Here is a 26,875-nt window from a genome sequence, read left to right on the forward strand (position 1 = left end):
TCTTTGAGAAAAGCAGCAGTTCCAGTAAGAAGCCTTGATACTCTACCAATGTATTAGGGACTGTGAAACAAGCTCAGTAAATTCTAGCAGTATAAATTCCACTGTGGTTTTATTAATATTTTTAATGTGTTCCCCTGTGAAAAACATGTGTTTTCCATACTTTGACAAATGTATAGTTTAAAAGGTTTTTTCTATGTTTGATTTTTGTAGTAATGTCCAGGAGACACACAATTGTGAAACAAAGTTTTCCTGTTTGTATATATCGTAAACATTTTTAACTTGCATGTTGTGATGCAGTGAGTCTTGCAAAAGATTGGAAATTTGAGATTTGTAATTTGAGCTGGTTGAATTCTTGCTTCAGGCATCCATTTTTTTTTCCTTTTCAAATGCTATTTTTCAATCTCTCTCACACATTATAAAAAAAATTATTTATTATCAATTTTCATGCAAGAAGCAGAAAATTTAGTCCAAGAGATATAAATTACCAGCTATATGTGCACTCATTCTTTAATGTAAGGCACATCCTTTTGGTATGAAGGGATTATTCCAAAACACTGCTCCTGATTTTAGAGAAATCACTAACTCTAATTGCTTGTCCAGTCATTTGAAATATGTTTTCACTTCTTTCAAAGGCTTGATTTTGCCATTTTTAACATAGAAGAATATCTTACACTGTGCAAAAGTGCTGGTTTCTTATTGAGAAGCTTGGCAGAGTGTATCTTTAAAAAAAGGTGTGAAACGCAACCTCCCCAGATTTATGAGACCACAATAAATATCCATGACTCTATTATATCCCTGTTATTTCTGCTACTAACAACAGAGGGTCTGAATTGCCTGGATTTCAGGATTCACATGCACTGGGCACATTATGCATGCAGTCCATGAGAATTCTGTTTAATTTAAAATTATGAACCACATATTCTAATCTTCTCCTCTAGGTTGCATCCCATTTATTAGAAATAACTTGGTTATAATCAGCAGAGATCAGGCTTAGAGAGACACTTTTCACAAAATAAATGTGTTTTTCATAAGGTTTGCAGTAAATTGGGCTTAAAGGAAAAGTCACACGTTCTTTGCTGAAGAGAGACAGCAGTGTAACGAGTTGAATCCCCAGATCCCCTTTGTATATAAACTTTGTATTTTGAGTCCAGATTATGGTAGGGCAGAAGCAATAAAAGCCTAATTTTCGAGAGAGTAACTAGCTGTGAAACAGGCAAGGTTGTGTTTTGCTGTTATACAGTGTAACCATTTTTACTCTTTTTTTTAGGAACTGTGAAGGTCGGAATATTCGATACAAAACCTGCAGTAGTAACGTGAGTCTGGCCTTTAATCCTGTTTTACTCATTCAAAAATGTGTTAAAGTTTAAGAAATGCTGCTTCTTATTTAAAACCTTATGGTGCATAATTTTCTTTCCATCATTATTACCATTTTTAAACATTTCAGTCTGCATGACACCATGAGGTCTCAAATTTAGACTTCCCAAATGGACATTTTCTTTTGAAATTATAGTGCCAATTGTGATTCAGAATGTTTTATATCACTTATTAGGAGAGTTACACATTTTGGAGGATTAACAAATCAGTTCTTGTCTTAAACTAGCAAGTGGTTTTCCTGGGGGTGCTGTCTTTTAGATGAAGCATTAAACTGAGCTCTGGATCATTTGTGATCATTAGTGATATAGTGGCACTCTTCATGTGAGCAGAGGGGTGCCTGGGTCCCTTTTAGATCTTAAATAGGATAATTACTCCTTATATTCCCTCTGTTTGCCTAAACCCATTTATATTGTTTTTTATGTTTATATGTCTGTATGCAAGCACATGCATATTTAGGTGTACTGGCACAGACAATTTCCATGAGTGAGTGTGAAGCTGGAGTTTTGACCATACAGTTGCTGTTGCTGCGATGCAATCACATTTTATTTTTATTTTATTTTTATGGACATGTTTTATAAAAACCATTCACAGCAAACTTCATGACTCGTGTTCCACTGATTTGTAGTCCTGATTTGTGCTGTTTAAACAACTACTGCCCTTCACCCCAGGTCTAGGCTGTCCAAGGTGAGCAGCTCAGGCAGGACTTTGTGGTGCTGTGTGTGCAAACAGAGTCATTCAGGGTGGTTTGTGGTCTGCACTCAGCCCCTTGCAGGGCTTACCTTGCAGTACAACGTGGCAGTCATGGGACCTATTCCAGCAGAGACACCAGGTAGATAAGTAATTAATAATAGTACTAAAAGGTGAGGCCTGAATTTCCTTTGGGTTTAATTATACCCAGACAAGAGCAGGGGATGCTCAGCCATTACCAATCCCGTGATTGTTGCCAGCAGCAGGCAGCTGTGGAGTGTGACATGTTCTCCTTAAGACACTGGAAGTTGCCCAGTAAATATATTGACTCAATGCATCTCCTAGGAGAACATGCTTCAGTTTGCCACACCGACAGTGTCTGGTGTGCCAGTTGGCTCCTGCCCTCCTTGAGAACAAGGCTTGCTCACACCTTGAGTTGCTCTACACTCTGCTCCTCAGGGTTGGATGGATTTTCCACCATGCAGCCGAAGTTCCTGCTGGCAGAGGCAAGGGGAAGTGATAAATGAATCAGTCCCAGGACATGCATAAATCAGATTCTGGAGACAAACCCTGTCCCTTGCCCTTTCAGAAGAAAAGGCCCAGCAGCTTGGTGCACGATGGCCTGCGCTCATAAATAAAAATGCTACCTGCAAAAAATACCATGATCTTTGAAAGCTGTGTGATAAGATAACGTGCAGCCAGTGAGGATGTAAGCAATGAGCAAACTGCCCCTGAGTGCTCCACTGCTTATCTAAATGTCTGCTTGTGTGCACTGTACACAGTAATACACCTCTGCCTGCTGGATCCTGTGCGCTGCAGCTTCCTGCAGGAGTGCAAAGAGGTCATCTTAGATTTAAGATTTATGCAGTAGAAAGCTGATGGAAATGAAGGCACTTTGTGCTTCAGCATTGAGAAAATTAAGACGATTTCCATATCCTCTTGGAACTCCCAGAGAGTTTATCTGAAGTCACTGGAGCCTGTTTTTTAACTTTAGGACTTATTTAAAAGCGATAAGTGGCAGGCGCCTTGTATGGGAATCTGTTTGAATTTATGATGATTCAAATGTTAATTTCCAGACAGGAAACTGCCTTTACAGTTCTGCTTTTGGGGCATGTCTGAAAGGGATCAGGTTTCCATTTCAGTTCAGATACAGTCAGAATCTCTCAGGAATGGTTTTTCCTAGATTATGGGTCAGATAATGAAGAACTCTTGAGAAAAATGTATTTAATGAGATTTCCACTGTTAATACAGTTGATCTTTGAAATTGGCATCGCTGAATTCCAGCCCCACATTAGATCTGAGTTAACCTTGAAACAGGACCTTACACCTAATGTAAATCTGAGACTACTAGGCCAGTTTAGTTTCAAATTATATAATTTTCCCAAAAGCATTATTTCTAATCAATGCTTCTCACTTTAGGAGTGAAACTGTAGTTTGAAAATTAAAGAGTTTATACTAGCTTCTTTCCATATTAATAGGTATTACTGGTAACCACATGAGACATTTGGTATAAATACCCAGTGTAAAGCTGTCTGCAAATGTAATTTTGCTACATGATACATTACACCACTAACATCTATATTGGGGAGCACAAATGAAGCACAACTTAATATGTGTGTCATTCTAATGAAAAGAACAAGAATCATTTTACCAGAAAATTGGTTTCATGTGGATTTGTAATGGAATAGTAGTAAGTTCATTGAACCCGAGCATAGTTCCAGAATAATATTAGTGATATTTCAATCAAAAAATTAATTCAAGGTCTTAGCAACAAAATAATTGCTAAGATTAAGGCATATGTGTAGCCTGCTTATCTTTCTATCATAACTGAGATGCCAGGTGCATGATTTCCTAAAACTGCATGTGTGCTTTCAGCCTTCCATATAGAAACTTTAGAGAAATAAACCATCTATTGTATGTTGTGCAATGAGATTTTCAGTCTTTCTTGCCCCCCTTTTTTTAAATTTCAATTTTTGTATATAGTGTTACATTCTAATGCTATGATGTGCACTATGTGGAAGTGTTTAAGTTAATCCTTTAGGGTCCTATTCACAGAACAAGTTATTTGGGCCATTTCCCCATAAATTTCACATTCTTGTGTGCCAAAAAGTTGGTTATATTTTTGCCTGAGTGATTTTTTTTACGGTCAGAAAAAGCACTATTTTGTAAAAGATAGCCCCATGTTTAATTCCATTATAAACTTTTATTATATGCAGAGAACACTCACACTTGTTCAGCACATTCATCTGTAATTGTCCCAGCATCCACTTAACCACCTAATTTATCCCATTCAGAAAATCTTGACTGTACTGTGTCTACTTTAGACTATAATATTTCACCTTGAGTTACGTAGTTTCTCTCTAATATGTTCATTTATTTATTTTATATTTATAATGCTGATGCATCATAAGGCTCCCTTGGCTGGAGTAGTTTCCAGCTCAGGTATCTTGATTCTACTTGGATGTGGCCTGAAAACTGTGTAGGAAAAACATAGAACCTGAAGCTAATTTCAGAAAGAAAACAAAACAATGACTTCATCAGTTTTGGCCGGGTTTCAACAAAATGAGATTCAAAGAATAAAACTAGACAAAGGGCTAGACTTTCTTTGGTGTCATCATTTTTACTGGGAATTTTCTTGCCTTCTCTTTTGTGCTTTTTTCAGTGGAGTAATTGTTGGCAAGAGTCACAGGGTCTGATGCAACCTTCATATTTTGCACATGAACATTGCCTCCAAAGATACAGATTTCCCAGGTCAGCTTTGTTTTCAAAGGCCGAGGGTGCTCATTGCCAAAACTCAGAGATACATTTCATAAGAAGCCAGCCTTTGGATGCAGTAGTTTTTAATCATCTGTCACAAAAAGAATGGGAATATATATATATATGTGTGTTTTTAATCTGCATGGTAGTCATGTCTAAAGCATCTTTTTCAGATCTGTCTAATATGTTCATAAATCATGTCATAAATACGCTTCATTCCACTGCAAGGTCTGGCTGTGATTATTTTTGCCAGCATTTTCATGTATTAGACCTCATAGATGTGTCTTCAGCTCCTTATGCAGTGTATGAACCTACAAATGGCCTGGCCATGCTTCGGTGGATTGAGCGTGAGACAAAAAACTCTTGCTGAAATTAAGAAATTGGAGAAATCCTGAAATTATTAATAATAATAATAATAAATAAATATTGATATATAATATATAATGAGAAGAAAATAATATTAAATAATATATAATAAGAAAAAAAAAGTGAAATATTGAGAGGAAAGAGGGAATGCTGGAATGAATTGATTGGTGTCTGAAATAGACTGAAAACAGAGATGCACAAACAAGATGAGGGCTGGGGCCCACGTATTGTTGTCTGATATGACCTTGCCCACTTCCCCAACATGGTTCACCCTTGTGTGCCCCTCACATCTTTGCCATGCCTTTTCCTTTCTGTTTTTTAAACTACCTTTCACTTTTCCAACCCAGTCTAATGAAATTAAACTGATGTTTACAAGTCCTCTTGTTTTCTTCATTGCATTCATTCTGTGCTTAGTTGTTGTCCTCTTTAAACTCCTTTCTTTACACAAATATTTATTCTTCCCTGAATCCCAATCTGGACTTGGTTGCCATCCAAATTCTTATATAATGCAAATGATAATAATTTCAGCTCTTTGATGCCCCTCTGTGATGCTCTTTTCGTGCTCCTGCTTTTGAACAGAGCTCAAACATAAAGCAGGTGGAGCTGGCATGTGAATCGAGCTGCCAGAATCACTTTGTGTTCTTTGAAGATGCCAAAAGACAATAGGGAGATGAGAATTCACTTGCTCTGAAGCAGCCAGGAGGGGAGTGGAAGGAAGGAGCTGCATTGTGTCGAATCAATGAGAAACATACAGTAACCAAGGGTTGACATCCTGACTTTGTGGTGTTTGTGTCTTGGCATCGCATCAACACCCAGTGATAATGGATTGTAACAACAGCCTGTCAGACCTCAGCTGAAGGCCATCACTCTGCCTGTTTTATGGCTTGCTCTTTAATTCTTTGTGATGAAAATGTAGCTGTGCATGGCTGAGTAACACTGCTCCCAAATATAACTTTACCTGAATCTAATGTCCACTTACTAGTATTTTGATCCTTAGCTGCTCCTCTGTTTACATCGGTGGAAGGGAACCATATGGTATCCATATGAACTCTGAAGTCCTCTCTGCTTTTTAGACCTGCTGTTGTGGAAAATGAGAGGTGACAGATTAGTCAGAGCTACAATTCTGCTCTCATTTACACCAGTGCAAACTTGGTGAATTTCTCGGGAGTGACACTGCAGTGAATATGTGTGGCTTCTCACAGTATTTACTTGACATTTGTAGAAGCTCTCACTTAAGGGATTTTGTAGAGGTAAAACACTCCCTGTATCTTATTCCATGATTGTATAGGTTAAAAAAGTATGGCTCAAACTAGCATTATCCCAGATTAAAAATAATACAAAATGTGTTAGTATCATTCTGAATTATTGTCACTGTAAGGTGTAGCACTAAACAGAGCTGAAAATTTTAGCTGGGAAAGCTCAGTGAATTGCTCAGTGCTCAGCTGCAAAAACTCCATGTGTTGGTCAGTAGATAGAATACTGATTTTTAAAGGCATTTTACATAGATCACAACCAATTCAGAGAGAGCTCTAGACTACTGTTTGCCACAGTGAAAAAAACCCCAAGCTGAGTCCAATATTGTTGGGGGCATTGGACCGAAATTCAAACCTTTCTCCTGTATATTTTACCCCCCATTCCTGTGTAGCACACTTGCTATTTTGTCAGCTTTATTTGGGGCAGGTTCAGTTCACTGATAAGGTTGAAGCTGTGTTTGGGATCAGTATTGTTAACTAATACTTAGTAATAAGTTCCATGAGTGCGGCTGACACATCACAATCTTTCAGTCTTCCATCCAATGAAAACAAAACTTTGTTAAAATCAGCCTCACATCTGGCTTATATGTGCAGTTGGAATTCTTGGAAGAATATCCTTTCAGTCTGGCATATGGGCTCTCTGACAGTGGACATACTTTCAAATGAAGTCTGTAGTGAGGAATTGTTTGACACAGTAACTCCTTTGCCAGTACTTTACCAAAGTTATTTTCAAATCAATCAGTATTCATCTCCATTGCTGTCACCATGGTTTAACATTAACATCATTGTTTGGGTGCAATGCTTTATGTAGAAAAAATATTTTAGAACATTTTATTTGAAGCAGTTCTCGTATTTGGTCTTTCAGCTGTGTGTGCTGAGGCTCTGTGTGGGAGAAGGTACGGAGCTGTCTCATTAGAACTGGAAATGCATGATCAATTGTTACCAGTTTGAAGTTTATTTTATTCCAACAAAATAAGCCTTACTGCTTCCATGAGGTGAGGGTGCTTTGTAATTAGACTACAGGACTAAGCACTGAAAGTTCCTCATAATGATCTTGTCCCTTTTGCAAGCAGAGCTGAACATTTAATTAGACAAATTTTATTTTTTTATTTTTCTGTAGCATTAATACCTCTTTCATTAGTCTGATATGTGAATTGATGAATGAGTATAGAGCCCTCCGAAATCCACTAGTGGGAAAAGCTACTGAAAAGAGGAATATAAAATATCACACATCTCCTTATAGTCACTTAAAATACATAGATTCCTTTTGAAGATAATTCTTACTATAGAACCAGACTTTAATTGTACTACCTGGTGTCATAAAAATTAGCATTTTTAATTATCCTCTCGTATCAGTTATGTTGTTATTGCTGGAATATGCATGATATTCTGTAATTGCACTCCAAGCAATGGATTAAGCAACGAATTGTTTTAACATACACAGTAAAACTTTGTAGTGTGGCATCTGTGTCAAAGCAGATCAGTTCTTGAACCAAGCCTGCCTGAAGAGCTTCTGTGTTATTCATCAGATAACTTTACTGCAAATGCAAAGTATTTCCTAGCTTAAAAAAAATATTTTTTGGTTTGTTCTCAGGACTGCCCTTCAGATGTTGGTGACTTTAGAGCACAACAGTGTTCAGCCTACAATGATGTCAAATACCAGGGACACTTTTACGAGTGGATCCCTGTGTATAATGATCCTACTGCACCGTGTGCCCTGAAATGTCAAGCTCTGGGAAAGAACTTGGTGGTGGAGCTTGCCCCAAAAGTGCTAGATGGAACTCGTTGCAATATTGAATCCTTGGATATGTGCATCAGTGGAATCTGCCAGGTATGTTCACGGTGTGAATCTAAATGGGGCCTTTTTTGTGAGGCACTTTGCTCTTGAGCGGGCGCTTTGAGATTGTTTTTCATTTTATTTATCGGCTTAGATGTATCTGCAAGTGCTGTCAAATGAATTGTAGATAACTCACCCTTTCAGGAAGACACAATTTCCTCACTGCTTTAGCCATGGATATTTTTCTATATAGATAAAAGGTCAATAAAATTCGTTCACTCTTCTATTTATGTGTGTAAAAATTAATGAACCTAGTTATTGTAGCTACAGCTTTCTTAACTTAAGTGTATCTTTGAGGACGTGATGAAATTGCAGAGCCTTCCATTTCATTTTATTCCTTTTCGGAGTCCCATATAATCTCTGTTAAGGAGAAAATTGGACATTTTATGGGATCCAGCCTGGAATGGCAGGTGTGAGTGTATAGGGTCTGTCTTGTTGTATGGGTGAGTACTGTGGTTGCATGAACTGATTTTTCGAATCTTTTACTGGCAATCTATGTTTTTAGATATATTTTTTATTTATTAGAGTTATGTAAAAGTAGAGACTTATAATATTTGAGGCTTGCCAGCCTTGCCCGTGTCTCGTTAGCAAAGCAATATTGCAAACTTGTTTTATGAACAGAGCAGTTTATAGAGAATGGATATGTTATTGCAATTAGTTTTCTTTCTCTGCAAGTGGTTGTTGCTCTGTTAAATGTCTAAAATGTGTGCGACTCAAAAATGCAGGATATGGCCCAGTGAGAAAAATAGCTCTATTATAGAGGAAAATCTGACACATTTGGCAGAAGACTGGTGCATGGATTATAGCAACATTAATATATGATCTGGACTTTGCTGTGGGTTTTATGTGACTTCTGTGTATGCCGCAGTTCCAATGCCAGTCGTGTCAACACAGAGTGCATCTGCTGCCTCTGAAACAGGAGAATTCCTCACAGAGAGACTGCATTTGTCAATAGGACTTCACTGTGGGATCCAGCAGTGTTTGTTACCCTCTCTTTGAAATAGGCTATACCTCTAGAAACTCTGGGAACACTTGCCAAATAAGATATTTCTTGTGCCATGTTCTTAGTGATGCTCCTACCCTAATAAAAAAGCTTTCACCCAGGAGGATTGCCCAGCCTTTCCTAGGAGGTGCCTTTACAGCAGCCTTTGCTGTCTGTGCCCACTGCAGCCCGAGGCTGGATCTGAGGGAGCCCTGGGCTTTTCAAGGGCTTGTGCTCAGGGTGCTGTGGGGTTGCCAGTGTCTCCCATTGTGACTTCGAACACCTTCTTCCATCTTTCATACGAGGCATGAAATTCTCTTTGCCCAGAGTGGATCGAATTTCATGAAGAACAGTTGGGAGGAATATTTAAAAGGGCTGCTTTCAGTGTTTCCTCTTAGCATTTTGTAGTATTCATGTGTATGTATGTTATAAAATGCTTGGAAATTTAAGTAATCCATTTTTAGAATAAATGAAGTAGTGGAGATGAAATTAATCATTCCAGAAGCAGGAACTGGAATTCTTACACTGTTGGCGAGAATCAATTTCTTTTCTCCATCTCCCATTTTTATTTTTTAATTATTTCTTCTAATTTCACAAAAATATTCTTCAGTGTGAGGTAACATCTCCCGGGAAAAAACCTGCAGCAAACATGTTTAGAATGTGTCCTGTGCTGTGATTTACTCAATTTTTAAAATTGATTGCTGAAACTGATAAACAGTTCAGTGTTTTCACTTTATTTTCTTGAAGTCACTGGCTATTCCTGAGGTATTTTTGCACAAATTGAAAATTTCTGTTTTTTAAAGTATATATTTGATAATTTAGTGTTGGATAATTTTATTGAGGTAAAAAATTGAATTAAAATTCAATTAAATTAAATGAAGATTCACTTAAGTAACCTTTCCTCTTTGCAAACTCTTTTGGGGGCCCACTGAAAGGTTTCTTACTTGTGAAAGGGACTGTGGGAGGTGGGGACCTCCTCAGAAACCAACACAGAGCTTTGTGCTACTCCTGTTTGAGCAGGAAAAGAAAACAAATTGACGTCTAATCTTTCCCAGAAAAACATGGTTATTTAGTCAACTGCTTTTAAGAGAGAGACAGCACAGTTGTGATCCTCCACAATTGTTGCTGTAAGATCAGTCTGGCGGGTTCTGACATGTAATTGGCACAGCCAGCAAATTACTTGGCAAGTGGTTTACAGCTAACTCCTGTAAATGAGCACATCACACTGCTGATGTGTGGGTATCTTCACTTCTATGCCTGGGAGCACCAAAAACTTGCCATAAGGAGACTGGTGCTGGTTTTGCTCATTGATGTCTCCAAGTTGACTCAGCTTTCCCTCCTCCCCAACATGATTTCACTTTTATCTGTGTTCTGGTTCCTGGTAAGGTAGAGCTGCATCACTACTTCTGCCTTTTGTTCAGATTCACCTTGGCAGCACATGAATTTACAAAGATGGTGAATTCTTGTTCTCCAGCTTCAGTTCTGATCCTTTGCACTTCCCTCATCAAGAAAATCAAGCTAAATAAGCTCTATCAAAGAAAATTGTGAGATGACAAAGCTGCACTCTGGATAGGAGGTGTGAGGCTTTACAGGAAGTGAAAACTAAAGATGGTCGAGCTGGGAAAAAGTCTATTGGGAAAGTTAGTAAGATATTTTGGGTTTGTTTGAGGCTTAACTCAGTCAAACCATTTGATCATGTTTTAGTCTGCTTCTGCCCTGCTTCTGTTACCAGCCCAGATATCTGGGGCTGTGGTGTTAGATGGGGACAGGTCAAAACTTCATGGCCAGGATTTTCACACATCTGATATTTTTTCTAGGCTCTGCACAACTCCCAAAACATTTTTTCATATAATGTGTTCCTGCTGTGCCCATCTGGATGTGGGTGGAGACATTTAAAAACATCTGCATGTCAGACACATATGCGGGCAACATTTACCCAGTTACTCCGCCTGCTTTGGGGCCCTGCCTCAACTTGGGTTTTGTTTTTAATTTGTGCAGACCTGCTTTTTTCTACCAGAGTGCAGAATGGGGTGTTACTTGTGCCAGCACCTGAAATGGTTACAGTGATAATTTTCCTAATATGGAGTAATATGTTTGGACAACAAATGCACGCATCACCCAAAAAATCTGGAGTCCTAAGGAGCAGCCTGAGTAGTTCTGTCCTAGGCTGTCACAATTAGGTCAAAGATGATGTAAATCCTGCCGTGAACTTTCCATTTAGTGTCAGCAGGTTGTTTGTGTTCCAAAAAAGGCAGACACTACACTGTGCTTTGTAGCATATGGCATAAATTTAGCTGACATCAGAACACATCCCACATGTCAAGTGGAGCGCCATCAACTTGTGCCACGCTAGTTCTCTTCTGTCACATGTCATCGTTTGGCCAGTGGGTATCACTCACCACCAAAGCACTCTTATGCTGGGTGTAAATAATATCTGTCAGTGTCTTCATTGAAAACAGTTTCTGTAAGCTCTTGGAATGCTCTTGCACTTTTTTTTTTAATAAGCTTTGTTTGTGCTTTGAACTTAATATTATAGCAGATTATTAATTTCTTCTGAATCTTGACTCCTCTTATCCTGAGAGTTGCTTTCTCAAACTGCTTGTTTGTGTACTTTCTCTTTTGGTTCCTGTAGATACATTTTTTGTCTTTCAATATGTTCAAGGACTGCCCAAGTTGCACAGGAGATTTGGTGTGCAGAGACGTAGAAAGGAAAGTTTCCTTTCCATGCTGTATTACTGCAGACATGTTACTAACACATGTTAGTCTGAGTAGTTAATTCTTGAAGAGCTGTTAAAAAAGCACCTTTTTTTCCAAAATGAACATTTACAATCTTTTTTTTTAATATTTAAAAATTAGAGAAAAACGCCTGTGTTGCCTTTTTCTCCTTTTTAGCCTTTGAGTGATTCATAAGAAGAACTGATTTTGAGGTAGCTCTGTGTCAAGCCAGCTGTTATACTAAACCTGGCATTCTTTCCTGGGTACTGCTAATTAACAAATGCACAGAGTAAAGTACACTTTGGAGCATGAAGGAGCACCTCTGTAGATGCCTGTACTCTGTCTACATGTTACTGCACCAGAGCTGGCAGGCTGGACCCTGTCCAGAAACACTGTGGGAGTTGCTCATGGAGATCCAACAAAACTTTCTGGCTCTCAGAGCTACGTATGAAAAACTTCATGTGACTGCACACGTGTGACATGGGTCATAAAACTGGGAGTGGGGAGCTCCAGCTGCAGCTCAGCTGGGAGATGGTGGTGGCTCCAGAGGTCCCACCAGAGGATGGGGCTGAGCTAAGCAGGGGCTGCCACCTCCTATGTGACCTGTCAGTGTCACCCTCCCTAGCCTCAGGGGGTTGGTTTTCCATCTGATGGAAGCTCTTGGCACTGCCCAGGCCTGTAGATCATGGAGCCACCCTTCAAAAGCTGCACTTGCTTCACTTTGAATGTCACTGCCCACTTTGGTGTAGTGATTCCCTTGCAGTGACATTGTTGGCAACTCAGCGGTGTGCTTTATAAATAAATAATAATAACAGGATACTCTCAGACACTAAAAAGGTCTTTTGGAATCACTTGTTTTTATTTTTTTGCAGCTTCCCACTGCTGCTAGAAACTGGTGTTTCTTTTCAGGTCTTATCTTATTCTCTCTCCTACTGTTTCTTATGGAAAATGCTCTCTATGGGGATTTCTTAGTGTGTAAGTTTATTCTTTCTTGTCAGATGAGTAGTGGATTTTTTCTGATCTCTGGTTTCTTATCTGTACTTCTTTGGTCATAAGGGATTCTCTCTGCCAAGTTTTGTTTTGTTTTAGTGAGCTGAGTGCAAATGTGACTTTACTTCCCAGCCTAGCAAGGACCTAAATCATGTGAGCAGTGATAGCAGAAAAGCTCATGACTTGGGTGTCATCTTGAAGAGGAGCCTTAGCAACCTTCAAATCCCCCAGTGCTAACTTCACCAAGCAAGGCAGGTTTGGCTGGACCCAGCCAGAAAAGGAGCAAAGAAATTTGATTTCATATACTGATTTAATTTTTGAAAGCATTCTCACAAACAAGAAGCCTGCTGGGAGTTTGTGTCCTATCCTCCAGTTGTGTGTGTGTTTTTTTAAATGGAGACCATGTGGGAAAGGGTACTTTCTCCTACTGGGTGGTCCTATAATCTCTCAGCTCCTCTAGCATGTGACAGATCCTGTAGTAAGAGTTAAAGGTTTTGGAAACACTTTGTTTTATTTGATGGAAGTGGATTTACAGAGTTGTGGAACACTCTTTAGCCTCTTGCCTTCAGATATAAAATGTCAGTAGAAATATGTGGAAAGTCTTTTTAGGAGCCCTTTAGTATGCAGTGAATTTTATGCACTGTATTTTTTTTATTTTCTGGGGGGTTTTTTTATTGCTTTACGTTCCTTTCCTCTGTATGGATGGCTCAGGAATTTGAACATCATGGAGCGTCTCCTTGTGCCCATCATTCTGATTTATTTTACACCTCCATTCTGAGGTTTGCATTTTGACACACTTTGCCTTTACTGCCTGATTCCTTACCTGTGAGGAACTGAAAACCCTTAAACAGAGGAAGTTTTCCTCCTCCCACCACGGCTGCTGGGATTGCAGCTTCGTTTGCTGGGAGGAGATGGGCTGCAAAGTTCACTGTTGGTCCAAAGTGCATGGACAAAGTCCCTGAAGGGGCTTTATTCTGTTAATTAGCACATGCTGAAGCCTGTGTCAGCTTTTCTGGGCTGCTACTGTCCTGTGCTGGTCTGATTCCAGAGATGTGAGAACCCCTGCCACAGTCAGGCCTTTGTTAGCTCAGACATAACTGAAGAGTTATGAGACAGGACCGTGTGAGAAGAAAATCATGGCTCAGACCAAGAAAAATCCTCAGAGAGGATAAACCAGAGATTGAAAGCTGTGCTTGAAAGCTAAGTTTCCACACTACTGTTAAAAGTAAATTTAAAAGAAAGAAAGAAAGAAGTAACTTACTTAATTGGAGGGATGTTCTGCTATCTCTCCCTCTGCTTGTCAGAATCAATTACTTGCGGATGATGAGCATGGGAAAGAGACAGTGGGAGCTTTTTTCTTTATGTTCTCTCTGAGGACACATTTTATCTGTGTAGGAATAAAGTGCAAGCTGAAGCTATCACAAAGTGAAGGATGTGAGCAGAGATTGCAAAGTCAGTGAATAGATGGGCTTTGAACGACAGCAAGGTTTTACAGCAGGGCAAAGAGACATGGAACACATCGACTAAGGGAGGGCAGGATTTTCACATGACAGGGTTTTTTTGTTCATGTTTTTATTACCATGAACTCCCATAGCTGTATTTAAAATTAGTTATTTGTTGTGTGGATACAATCAGTCCTGATATCTGCCTGTGCTGGATTCTGTGCTAAGACAAGTAGAGCAGGGGAAAGTGCAGCAAATAGCTGACATTGATGCAATGAGATCTGTGTACTGTGATAGCACATGCAACTGTGCAATGAAGCACCACCTTATTTTTTCTGAGTTTTGGATTCTGTGGTGTGTCTGTGTTTTTGGAAATAGGAATCCCTTTTCTCTGAGCTAGACCAGAGGATTTTAATTTTCCCTATTGAGTGATTCTAATAAACTGCAGTAGAGATTTGTCTTTTTCAGCACGTAAGGGTTTTTCACTGTTTTCTTCCTTTACTAGTAAATGCTGAAATAAAACCTGTCCTTTCTCAGTCAAGTCACAAGACTTGGAAAAGACATTATTCAGAATTAATTCTGAGGTTATCTTGTATTTTGTGCAATGCTGATAACCTTTAGAAATATGTAGATGTTTTTATTCCATTTTAATCTTAGTTCTCATCTCTTGTAAGGCTGAAATAAATAATTTGGTTTATAGCAGTCCAACTGCTGCTATCCTGGTGGCTGGGCAGTCAGATCACTTCATTGGATATGTTTGGTGTAATAGTCTACTTTCACACCATATTTTGCAAATTTTGACAAATTTTAAAGGTGGTGGAAGGCACTTGCACCTGGAGCACAAAGCTTTTGCCACCCTTCAGCAGATCAGTGCTCCAACCAAACACAGGATCCCCTTACTGAGGTACAGCTCCAACAGATCTACTGCTGGCCAGTTGTAAAATAAAAATCACTGGACAACATGTACTGGGATAATTACAGACTGTTCAGCCCTTGAGGGAAAGGATCTCCTGTGCAGTAACTTTATCCCATTCTTGCGAAGCACAATTATCATCTCCATTTGTGCATTCCTCAGTGCAGTTCCTTGCTCAGCAGAAATACATTACTTCTTTGACATTCTAAGCACATTTAAGCACATTATCCCCATAAATGATTTGCTGGGTTTTCTGCTTCATCTGAATTTCACTAAATGCCATCTGCAAGTTTGTGTTAAAATTCCACTTGCAGGTTATTCCTGGAGTACACATTTTGTGCATCCTTTGAACTAGCCAGGCCAATGGAAGCACATGAACAGAAATGTACCCAGAGTAGCCTTCAGGTGGGTTTTCCTGAGCACTGGGGGGGGTTTTCTCAGCAGCTGTAGGAGGATGGTAATTATGTCATTTTGAGATACTGTTGAATTGATTTTCTGTTTTCATTTTATTAAACCAAATCACATTAATGAAGGGCCTCACTCTCTGACACTGAGCTGCCAGTCCCTCAAGTAAACATAGAATGCTGCAAAACAGAAACTTAGCTAATCATTTTAATGGAATCACTGATAAATGAGAGTCTGTATCAATAATAAATTTATGGGTCAAAGTAGAAAATGATTTAGTATTTAACAAATACATTGCTGAATATCTAAATGGCGTGTCTGCTAAAGAGCTTAGGCTAAGACACAGTCGGTAGAAAAATAATGGCACCAGTGCAGCTTCAGTTTTAATGTTTCATAGAATTTATGTATCTGTCACAAATAAAAATAGCAGTGATTTATTCTTTTGTGGCCGCTTCTATTAGGAGAACTCAATCTATTTGTTTTTTCTGGCTATACCTGGACCTATGGCTCCAGAGGACCCTAGAAGGGGGAAAGCCCATTTTGAAAGAGAAATATTGTATGTAATTATCTATATTGCTGTATATAATTTCGTGCTTTTGATAGGAATAATGACACTTAACACTTACATGATCTTGTTATGCACAGATGTCTGGTTTTACTCATCTTTGAGATAAGTATTTTTATTTTATAAAGTGTAGGTGTATCTTCAACTTATTTATTTGAAGTATATAATCTTGAGTCATTGGCATTCCAGAACATTTTTTAATAATTGGAATGTAACATTTTTATAACTGACAACTCACTGCTGTAGAAAACTTTTTGCTGTCACAAAAAAAGTGGTGCTGTGCCTATTTTGGGAGTGCCTGCAGCTGGAGGTGAGTGGCCAGCTGAGGTAATGCCACAGCTCAGGAGGGCTGAAGCAATGATCTAACAAGCAAATGTTGAAATGTTAAAACCTGAGCCTGTGTTGGGCTCTGCACTGGCAATTCTAGTCCATGCTTGTACTTATATTTATTAAGAGAAGTCTGTGAAAGGAGGGAGGAGAGGGTAGGGCTGGAATTTGCCTTTTTTTCCACTATGATGGTTTTTTTACCATCTGTATTGGAATTTTAGTCAAAATTCTGTCACCTTGCAGTCCTGTCCATTTTCTTGTCTTACTTAATTATAAGTGTCTTAACAAAGGAAGATCCTTGAATTTAACAGATTATTCTTGGACCTTCACAAATCAAAATTAACATGCTACATTAATTTCCTAGTGCAAACCTAATTCCTCAGCTGAAACACTACTAATTGAATATGACCTAAAGAAACAGCTTTATATGAGCTTCTGAGTGATTTTTGGATTCATAATTGCAAAAATATTTGTAACGTTCCATAGTCACTTTTAACATATCAGCAGCAATTTCATTCTTCTCTTTCATCTATATTACTGTATTTTATACCCTGACCTTTTGCTCATCCTTTGCCTTTCTGAACCTACATGAGCTATTCCAAGCATGCTACAAAGTATTTAACACCCTTCAGTATTGTCTTTCACAGCAGCACTGCCATGCTAAGCTTTGTTGAAGCAGATGAGTGGTTTTTTTCACTGCTTAACCAGATGCTTTCTATCCGAGCTGCTTGTGAGGAAACAATATAATTCTTTTTCATATTTCTTTTTTTTTTTTCCTTTGTAGGAACAGACAAGTAACATATTCAGGTTCTGCCCAAAAATAGTAATGGATCAGGAACAGCAATAGCCTGTTTCTGAAAATAATCCTGCCATACCCAAATTAACAGATACCCCATCATGGCCATTAGTATAAATTCACAAAGTGCCCATTTTCATCAATACTCTTTTAAAATTAAATTTCTACTTATTGTTTGTTTTTTTACATATTTGTGAATGTTCTCCCCGCTGTCTGAGGAGCTCACTTACAACCTGGTCATTACAATACCTGTACCGTTTTTTGGGATGATGGTATTTATGATTACAGATTTCTTAAATTCACAGGGTCCCAATCCTTCCATTACACAGGCTGTGTTATCACTTGTTTCATTTACTCAGCCTATGTTAAAATTGCCTAACATTATTTCTGACTATGCCCTAAAAGCCTGCAGATGTTTTCCCAGTCTGCCTGTAATATTTATAGCTGATTCCTTTGCTCTGTAAACAGCAAGCAATGTGGGGTAAATTAATCCTACAAAATGCCTTAATTGTGAAAATCATCAGCCTCTTTGGCTGCCTGAGGTGGTGCGTGAGTGGAGGAAGGCTGTTGCCATTTATCATTTTCTTGTCCTTGTTGCAGATTTATTTGCAAATAACCAAATGTACTGCCTTCAACTATTTCATCAAACACTACTTTTTCCAATAGTTACTGGCTGAAATATGAATACCTTAAATTCATGATATTTGGTGTCACAATGCCAGATGTTTTTGAGACCCAGTTTCCAAAGCTATACCTTACAGCTTCCTTTTCTTTTGGTGAGGTCTGTGGCTGTTCAGCTCACCTGAGAAATACCCAACCAAGGGTTTAGAAATGGTTAAAAAAGGCTGGCTCTAGACTCTCAAGTTTGAAATATGTCCCATCCCAGTGTTTACTTATTAAAATTCCTTCATGAATTAGCTCCAAATTTGAGGCTTAAAAACCTGTGGAATTTTTGGGTGCTTCATGTTAAAATCTGGAATTCTGTGATCATTTCAGGTCAAAATTGTGATTATAATTTGAGTTGCTTTCTAAATTGTGTTCCAGGATATCATTGCTTGAAATTCATATTTTTAACAGTTGATGTAAACATAATCTGGGAAGGAAATCTGTAGAGGGTGAATGCATCTAGCTGAACACACCACCTTGGCTGTCAGGGGAGCTGTAAACCTTTTCCCACATCCAAGTCCCTTGCAGCTAGCACTCCTGTTTTATTTCTGTGGCATTTGTGTATTATTAAAAAATAAGCAATAATGCTGTATGAAACAGTCCTCTAAAGTATGCTGCTCTGCTGATTATCTTTTTTCTTACATTCCACGTTGGACACAATAATGCCTTGTGTTTGCACAGTTGTGTAATTTTTGTTACACGCACTGAGAGTTTGTTTTCACAGGGGCTGTGTGTAAGAGCTCAGTCTGGATGTTTGTTATTGTCATGTTGGGCTCTAAGGGGCTGGTCTTGCAAGTGCTCTGCTTGCTCAGTGCCCTCCTCCCACGAAAGACTTGCAGGATCTGTAGCCTACAAATATACAAGAGCTTAAACAAAGACAAACAGCACTTTTTCACATGGGATATCATGATGTACAGCTTATTTTTATCTTTGGAATTAATTGATGAGTGAATGAGCAGTTTTTTAATATTTAGAAAAGGAGATTGCAGTTTGCAATGGAGATGCCTTTGAGACATTTACGAGAGATTACACTTGCAGTAATACAATTTACCTCCACGTTCTAGCAGTATCTTTATGTGAATAAGGGCAGGAGAATCAGGGGAGAGCAGTAACTACTTCAAAATCTGCCCAGGAGAAATACAGACTCTCTCATCCACTGTTATGGTCTCCATCACTGCACCATCTGCATGCTTCAGAAACTTTAGGAGATTCATTCATGCGGCATCCCTGTCAGCTGGGGATGTCAGCTGCAGTTAGACCCCTTCCATGGATTGGAATGGAAAAGCACAGGAGTTTCCAAAGGTCAGAAAACAAAGTCTGTTGTGGAGCTGGGAACTGAAAGAGTTTTCAATGCTGAGGCAAATGTGTTGACCACTGTATTATTATATCCCATGAAATTTCATCTGCTTTCTGATTCACTGAGTGGCCCAGTCAGTTTCTGTTTCTTAAATGGTGTTTTCATTTATTTTCTCAATGTATTGTTAATTGGTTATAAAATGGGAAGATAGGCTTGTTTATAGTAATTTGTTTACAACCTTTTTGTTTTTGCAATTTTCTGGATGTCAATAATGAACCCAGAGGTGATGCTAGAAACACCTTCAAGTGGAAATATTTTAATTTGTAATCCAAGCCTAAATTATAGTAGAGTGTTCCCACATGGCTTCTGTGTGGTAAATAAGCACCTGTTGTGAGATGGTCTGAGTCCACATGTGTGTTAATTAGCTTCATTTCTACAACTAAGTTTTTGGTAAAACTGAAATGATTTAGTGTTAAGCAGCTTATTTCTTTTAAAAATGAATTCCTTGCTGGGCTACATAGGATTAAGATCACCTTCAGTTGCAGGAATAAAATAATTTCCTGCTCCTAATATAGGTTTCTCTGGTAAATCTGGAGCCCTTAGGAAGGAGATGCCTTCACTGCAGCAGGTCTCTCAACTGAAGCACTGTAAACTGTCCCCATTAATGCCCTCCTCTAAAGGGAATTCAGGCTGTAGGGAATTGGGAAAATAAGGGAAAGGAGCAGAGGGAGGAGGTGGGGCTGCTTTGTTTTCTTTTCCATAGACATGTGAAACTTTGAGATTACATTTCTCCGTGTTTGGCAGTGGATGTGTGTGATTTGTGTGTCTGTGTGTGTGTGTTAACTCAGACTGGAAGACCCAGCCCTGCCTCTTACGTGTGGAGTCGATCCTCACCTCTCCAAGGGGATCGTGTGTCAGTTTTGGCACAGCACAGATGCAGTGGATCTTGGCAGCCAAGGCTGCCCCTTCCAAGCATTTTTATATAGGAAGAGGCGTGTGCTGGCCAGTTTCAGAATTCTAGCACTGCTTTAACTGTGAATTTCCAGAGGGTTTTCTATCCATTTGTCAGTTTGGATTTTCATTAAGTATATACACCCATGACAAATTAGCTGCCCTTCTCAGGGATATGTGAATATAAGAGGCATATAGGCTGACTTGGGAAAGCTCAAAGCTGGAGATCAGCTTTTTACCACGTTGCTCAGCATTTGGTAGTCCCTGAAAAATTCTTCTATGAAATGGTGAAGAGTAAGATGGGTGAGGTCAAATATTTATTTTCCATTCAGCAGGAAAGTGCTTTTAGTCAATTTTGTCTATTCTTAGTCTTTCCATTCTCACTCCCATTCTTGTGGAGTTGACTGATATGAAGAAAAAGAAAAACCTGGAAAAATGTTTTCACTATAATTTGGAGGGCTTTCAGTTGACAGTTTTTTTAAAAAATTGCTTTTTTGAATTTTTGGCAGTGTTTAAGTTTAGGTGTTTTTATAATAATCGTTGGAAAGTTTTATGGAATGGGTCTTACATTCATAAACCAGAAAAAATCAAAAGGTGACAAGTGAATTGTCCAAATTTTTTAAAAGCTGGTTAGCAAATGTATATGTAATGACATTGATGTAAATGGCAAATAGATCTACACAAGTGCCAGTTAAATTCTGAATGGCCAAGACTCTAGAATATTAGCACTGCCCTCAACTCTTTGTCTATGAAGCTGAAGGCTGAGTGCCCTTTAAATTTTTAACTTGGATTATTTAATTGTATTTATCCTTTCTCAGACTTAATTAAACAGGTGGTGAAAACCAAATTGTAAATAACATAGTTATGCCTTGTGTTGGAAAGAATAATGCTCAATGGTATTCATTCACATAAGTAGTGGGAAATGAATTAATGTATTTCCTACGTTTGAATAGCTTAATATATCAGTTGTGGTTCATCATTAAAATCGTGGAAATGACAGTATGCTCTTAAAATCCTAAATGGCAAGATATGCTTTGATAGAATGAGGCCAACTCATAAAATCAAAAGGATAACATAATAAATAAAATTCCAGAAACCTGAGCATGTCTACTACAGCTTTGCCCTCCTTCTGACTGTGGTGTTGATGTTGGCAGGCAGTAGGCTGTGATCGACAACTTGGGAGCAATGCCAAGGAAGACAACTGTGGAATCTGTGCAGGAGATGGCTCAACATGCAGGCTTGTGAGGGGACAAGCTAAGGCACACGTCTCACCAGAAAAAAGTAGGTTGCACATTGATCCTATGATAATTTATCCTTGACTATGTTTCCTGCTCGTATATTAGCATGCACATTGCAGTGACCTTTTAACTGTATACTTGTTTGCAGTTTGACAAAGCTACTTAGTTCTAAAGTCTGTGCTAGATTAGTCTGTAGAAATTCCATGAGGGATACCACACGTTAGGGTATAGCTAGGAAAGAATTTGAGATATGTGGGGTTTTATATAGAGCTACTCAATTCATTCTATCAGGAATAACCATCAAGATGCACATCTTATTTTAGAGGGTATCCTCATGTTGCAGTATATGTGATGCTGCAGCAATGTTTTTAAATCATGGAAACATCTTATAGATGGTTTTATGGAAATAGTGGCCTGTGCTTGAAAGTCCCTGGTTTTCAAATTAACTTTGATTTTTCTTTTTTTTTTTTCTTGTGGTGTCTGAAGACAGTTGAATTTCAGGGGCAGGTTGCTAATTGTATGGTACAAAAAACACAAAGTGAAAGGGACTAATACTTCCGTGTCTTTTTTGTGTGCTTGGCTCAAATTTTGCTGTTCTTTCTCAAAATTAGCATCTTACTGGGAATAACTCTGTAGGTCTCAGTAGTATTGAAAATATGAAATACAAAAGAGGAAGGGTATTGGAATTAGACCCTTTCCTGGAGTCTGAAGAGTCTGGCTATTTTGATATGCAGGCAAGGTTTTCCATACAAAGACTCACCTCTGACACTGGTGCTCTCCACCCTCACAGATTATGCCCCCTGGAATCTCAGAGCATATGTGTGTCCCATGTGTCTCACAGTCCCATGTGTTTATCATAAGAATAGTTGCCTCACAGAATTTTTTCTTTTTCTGAACTCACAGTGTGTATTTTTCACAAGCATTTATCCCATGGAGATGGGGCCTTTGGGGTTAATTACCTTCCTGCAAAGTCACAAGAAAGAGGAGTGCTCTTAAAAGTCAGTCCTCAAAGTTCAAATGCAACCACTTTGTTTTTTTAAATGGATGAGGCAGCTGTCTCTGACAGCTGCCTGTATTTTAACACTGTTGTATTTCACTGCAAAGATTTCACTTGTGCCCTGATTTTGAAAAAGCTTTGTATATTGAATCATACTAAAATCTTATTGCAGTATGTAACTATTCCCACGGGTTTTTTAATGTCACTGTTTGCAGTATGCTTCAGTTTGGATGAAACTTGGAGTAGTTTATTTCTTATCTCAATGCCTATTGCAGTGTGATGTCTTGAACTGCCCTGCAAGGGTGTTGGGTACCACTGTGCAGGTGCATAATTTCTGTAATTCAATACACATGTATAGAAAAGACAATCTAAATTTAAAAGTGTCTGGTTTTGTGGCAGCAACTTCTAAAGCCACAAGATAATTTTGCACAAGTCAAAGAGCCTTTTTTACATATTAGAACATCTATCAGTGTTAGCCTTTGCCTTGCTTTGACTAGAGGTATTTTTTATTGATGGGAGAGTGTAGTTCAGTAATTCATAAAATTTTTCATCCTGAAAGACTGAGAAAATGTCTTGAATGTTTACAATGAGCTGAAAAAGTGTTTTTTTTATGGAGGGCCACTTTTTATTCATTTGCCGTATCAAATGCTCAGAGCTTCTGGTCAGCATAGAGCAAGCACTTGTAAAGCTGTGAAGATTGGAGAATATTTTTGTAGTGTCTCTAAGCTGTATTTATTTTGTGTTTCTAGATATGAATATGCACAAAATAGCTCTTTCCCTTTCTGATGTGAAGGTCAGCTGGAGTTGAAGGGAATTGCATTTTCTGCTCCAGTTTTACAGCAATAGAGATTCTTCCAGAGAAGGATGATTCTTGGGGACATCATAGCTAGTTCTAAGGCAACCCAAAATAAACTTGTTGGATTGGTGACTCTGGTTGGATAGTTCACAATAAGTGAAATAAAAAGTTTTGCATTCAATCGCTGCGTAGGATGGAAGGACAATAATGAGAGTGGTAAAAGGGATCTGGTTTTGAAACTGTCATTTTGTGACAGAAAATATTAATCTCACTTGTGGTATTCTGGTTCAGGTAAGAGCTGACTACAGCTGACATCACTTGGTGGAAGGTGTCCTGTTACCTTGAAGGTTATCAAGAATGCCCATGGTTCATTTTTTCCTCTGTCATAACTCAGTGTCTCTTTAAGAGTCCTTTAAAATTAAAGGCTGAGAAATACTATTCTGAGGAAAGATGCCAGTTTTGCCAACTTTTGGGTTTATCTTGTGCTGCAGCAGGCTGGATGATATGAATGAATTACCACTGGCATAAGCAAATGATACACACGCTACTAAATTCAGAACTGGATGTTTTTCTTGGTATTGTGATGGTGCCAAAATCTTTTTTAGGTCAAGTTTTTCAACACTACGCAATGAATTCCATATAACTATCCTGTGTGTGAATGAAATGTGGAAATAAAGCCATCCTTTCTTTGTGGTAAAAGATCAGTGAAGGGAGGCACATTATCTTCCGAGGAGTCATTTGGAAGCTTTCAGAACTAGCGTTGAGAAAATATCGACACATGACAGACATGTATTTAAGAGGAAGCCTAAGGCTGTGAGCAGGATGTAAATTTTACTGTTCAATGAAGCAAATTAAAGAACTGGAAGGAAAGCAAGAGCCAAAGATTTTAGTATAAAAAAAGAGGCATAAGGGAAAATAATAGTGCTTGGTTATCTTAGTCCTTACTTTAAAACAAAGACATTTAGGCACTGGTAACAAATGATTTCTCATGAAGGACTAATTTTGTTTTATATATTTTTTTATATGTTTTTACACTGAATTAATGCCTTTGATCAGAAAGTTAAACAGCATTGAAAGGCAGCTTACTGTTTTGCAAATATGAAATGAACAGTCATTTCAAAAGCTCTTTATTTTTTCCACTTACACTTAATTGCCTTTGAAAGACAAAGTAAGTTAAACTTCTGTCAGCAAGCCAGATTCCAACATTCTGGTAAAATGATTAAAGGTTTGACTAATGATATTCAAACAAAAAGTGTAATAGGTTGTAAAATGTACCATCCCATTGGGAACTGAGATATCATGGGCCTGATGTTTCTAGTACTATATGCATGGAACTCCCATTAACTCCACTGCACTCTGTGCACATGGAAAAATTGTGGGATTGAGCCCTCATATCTCCTTTCTGCACCATCACTGGCAAGAAATGGTAGGAAAGTGTTCTGATTCTGATACCAATGAAGAAGGAAAGATGCTGGTTCAGTGGGGGGGTGAGGTTGAAGGCACGAACTTGTCTTAATCTGGTTTTATTTGATTCCCAAACTGCAAGCTACTTGCAAGTTTCACCTTTTTTAATGTTTTACTAAAGAGCTTCTTATATAAAAGCTTTCACTGGCTATAGCTTTGTAACAGAATTTCCTTTTCCCCTGTCCTTTATTTCCTGTAGCACTTGCGTAATATCCATTGGTCACTTCTTTTCACTTGTTTGTATGTCATCATCCCCAGGCATGCCTAACCAAAAACCTAATTTCACTTTGGTCATTTATCTATCAGAGACCTTTGGCACAGCTCCGCCCTCTGTGTCATCAGCCAGCTCAACTTTGTGACAACTTCCTGCCTCACATTTTTTCCCCCTCTTTGAAATCAATATACAAGGAGCTAGAAACCCCATTTGTCGAGGTTGCCTGATACTTCACTTTATACGCAGGATTATTTGCCAAAATTCAACAGTTGTGTCAGAAACTTCTCATGCCAGGTGCTATGTGTTTTGGAGAAAATTCAGCCAAAACAACTCAGTGTATTCCAAGGACGCAGAGGAGAAAAACATGTTGTTTCCCACTGTCAAAACATTCTTGAAACATTTTCTTTAATATATCTTAACATCCCCCCATTGTTGGACTTGATCACAGATCAGGGATTTGAAATTTGGCAGGCAATGGTCTTCTGGTCATGGATAAGTCTTTTGCAATGTCTGTGAACATCAACACATTTTTTACTACAACCTTTACAAAAAACCCCCAACCTTTTCCTTCAGTTTCTGTGGACTCTTCTTGGATGTTAACAGCTGAAATTTCTGAAAACTTATCCTTTTAAGTGTTCTCTAGCTTGTTGCAAGTCCTAGCTGCAAACAGATCATATGTGTGCAGCCTCCTTAGAATACATTAACATGTTGCTCTTCCAGAAATAAGCTATTAAAATTTTTACTTGAGGTTGCTCTTGCTTTCTGGTTTACTGCAGTGTGGAACAGGTGCCATGGGATGAACTCCATGATGCCTCCTACCTAACATTCAGGCATTCAGAAGAGATTTTGTGGAGAGCTGCCAATCATGTGAGCTTCAGACCTATGACGGGGAGTGATGAGATCACATGAGAGGGAAAGATGAGATGAGCTGAACAGAAAAATTTGTCGTTAGTTTGTGCAGTGGAGGAAAGGCAGATATGAGAAGGTGGGTGGAGGATGTAGGACTGGCTGTACAGACACAGAGTCAAAGAAAAGAGGAAGAGAAGAAGACAGATTAGATAAGGAATCTGGGTGGGAGATGGAGTCAAAAACACATGGAGAGGAAGGGGAAAAATCAACCATGTGTAGAGCCAGAGGAGGGAATTGGGACTGGTTTGGCAGGAAAACTGTGTGGAGAGGGATAGAATGCAAAGCACTAGCATCTCAGTGTGGATAAGGAGCATGTTTTTTGAAGCAAATTTCATCGTGGCCCTAACATACATTCATCAGTTCACATCATAGCGATTGATACTCTTGGAGAGTATAAAATGGAATTTTTTGATGAAGCTAAACCAGAAGATGTGTCCCAGAAAAGCACCTGATGTTCTCCACCAGCTACAGAATATACAGTCCATGGGATCAGACTAGATTCAGTCCCAATGAGGCACCTGAAATTTTGTGGTGTGGATGCTGGGTCTTCAGCACCAGCTCTTTCAGCCTCACCATCCCTTTAGTTTGATTGGTTTACTTGGGGCTGCTATTGGTAGTATGAAGCCTCCTTCTTTACTTTCATGGTCTCTTTTGTCTTGAAGAAATTTCTTTGTAAGAGCATTGGCTCTTTCATTACTGACTTTGCACTGCATTTCCTGAAGATCCATTTTCTTGAGGGGCTGCTTGCTGTATGTCTTTTATGTTTTCTCCAGTGCATGTGTTTGGCTTTGCCCAGATTGCTTTCATTAGGCAGGTCAGCACTAAGTCCAGCAGCAGTGTCTTCTGAAATTATGCCTGATGCCAGAGTGGATGAGGGAAGCCACTGCAGTAAGACTCCAAATATTTTGAGATTTTTAGCTCTTGTGTTCTGCAG

General features: G+C 38.7%; 1 protein-coding gene across 1 annotated transcript in view; it reads left to right on the forward strand.

The window, feature by feature from the left end:
* The window catches only part of ADAMTSL3 (ADAMTS like 3), a gene marked incomplete at its 5' end in the record, with an annotated part of 171,025 nt that overhangs the window by 77,255 nt on the left and 66,895 nt on the right, over positions 1-26,875 (forward strand). Inside the window, 3 exons of the mRNA XM_082290374.1 lie at positions 1,268-1,313; positions 8,032-8,268; positions 21,478-21,604. Of these exons, the coding sequence (XP_082146500.1) occupies positions 1,268-1,313; positions 8,032-8,268; positions 21,478-21,604 (410 nt within the window). The remainder of the gene's footprint in view (positions 1-1,267; positions 1,314-8,031; positions 8,269-21,477; positions 21,605-26,875) is intronic.

The sequence above is a fragment of the Coloeus monedula genome (assembly GCF_965178545.1).
Source record: "Coloeus monedula genome assembly, chromosome: 14".
In the NCBI taxonomy this organism is placed as follows: domain Eukaryota; kingdom Metazoa; phylum Chordata; class Aves; order Passeriformes; family Corvidae; genus Coloeus; species Coloeus monedula.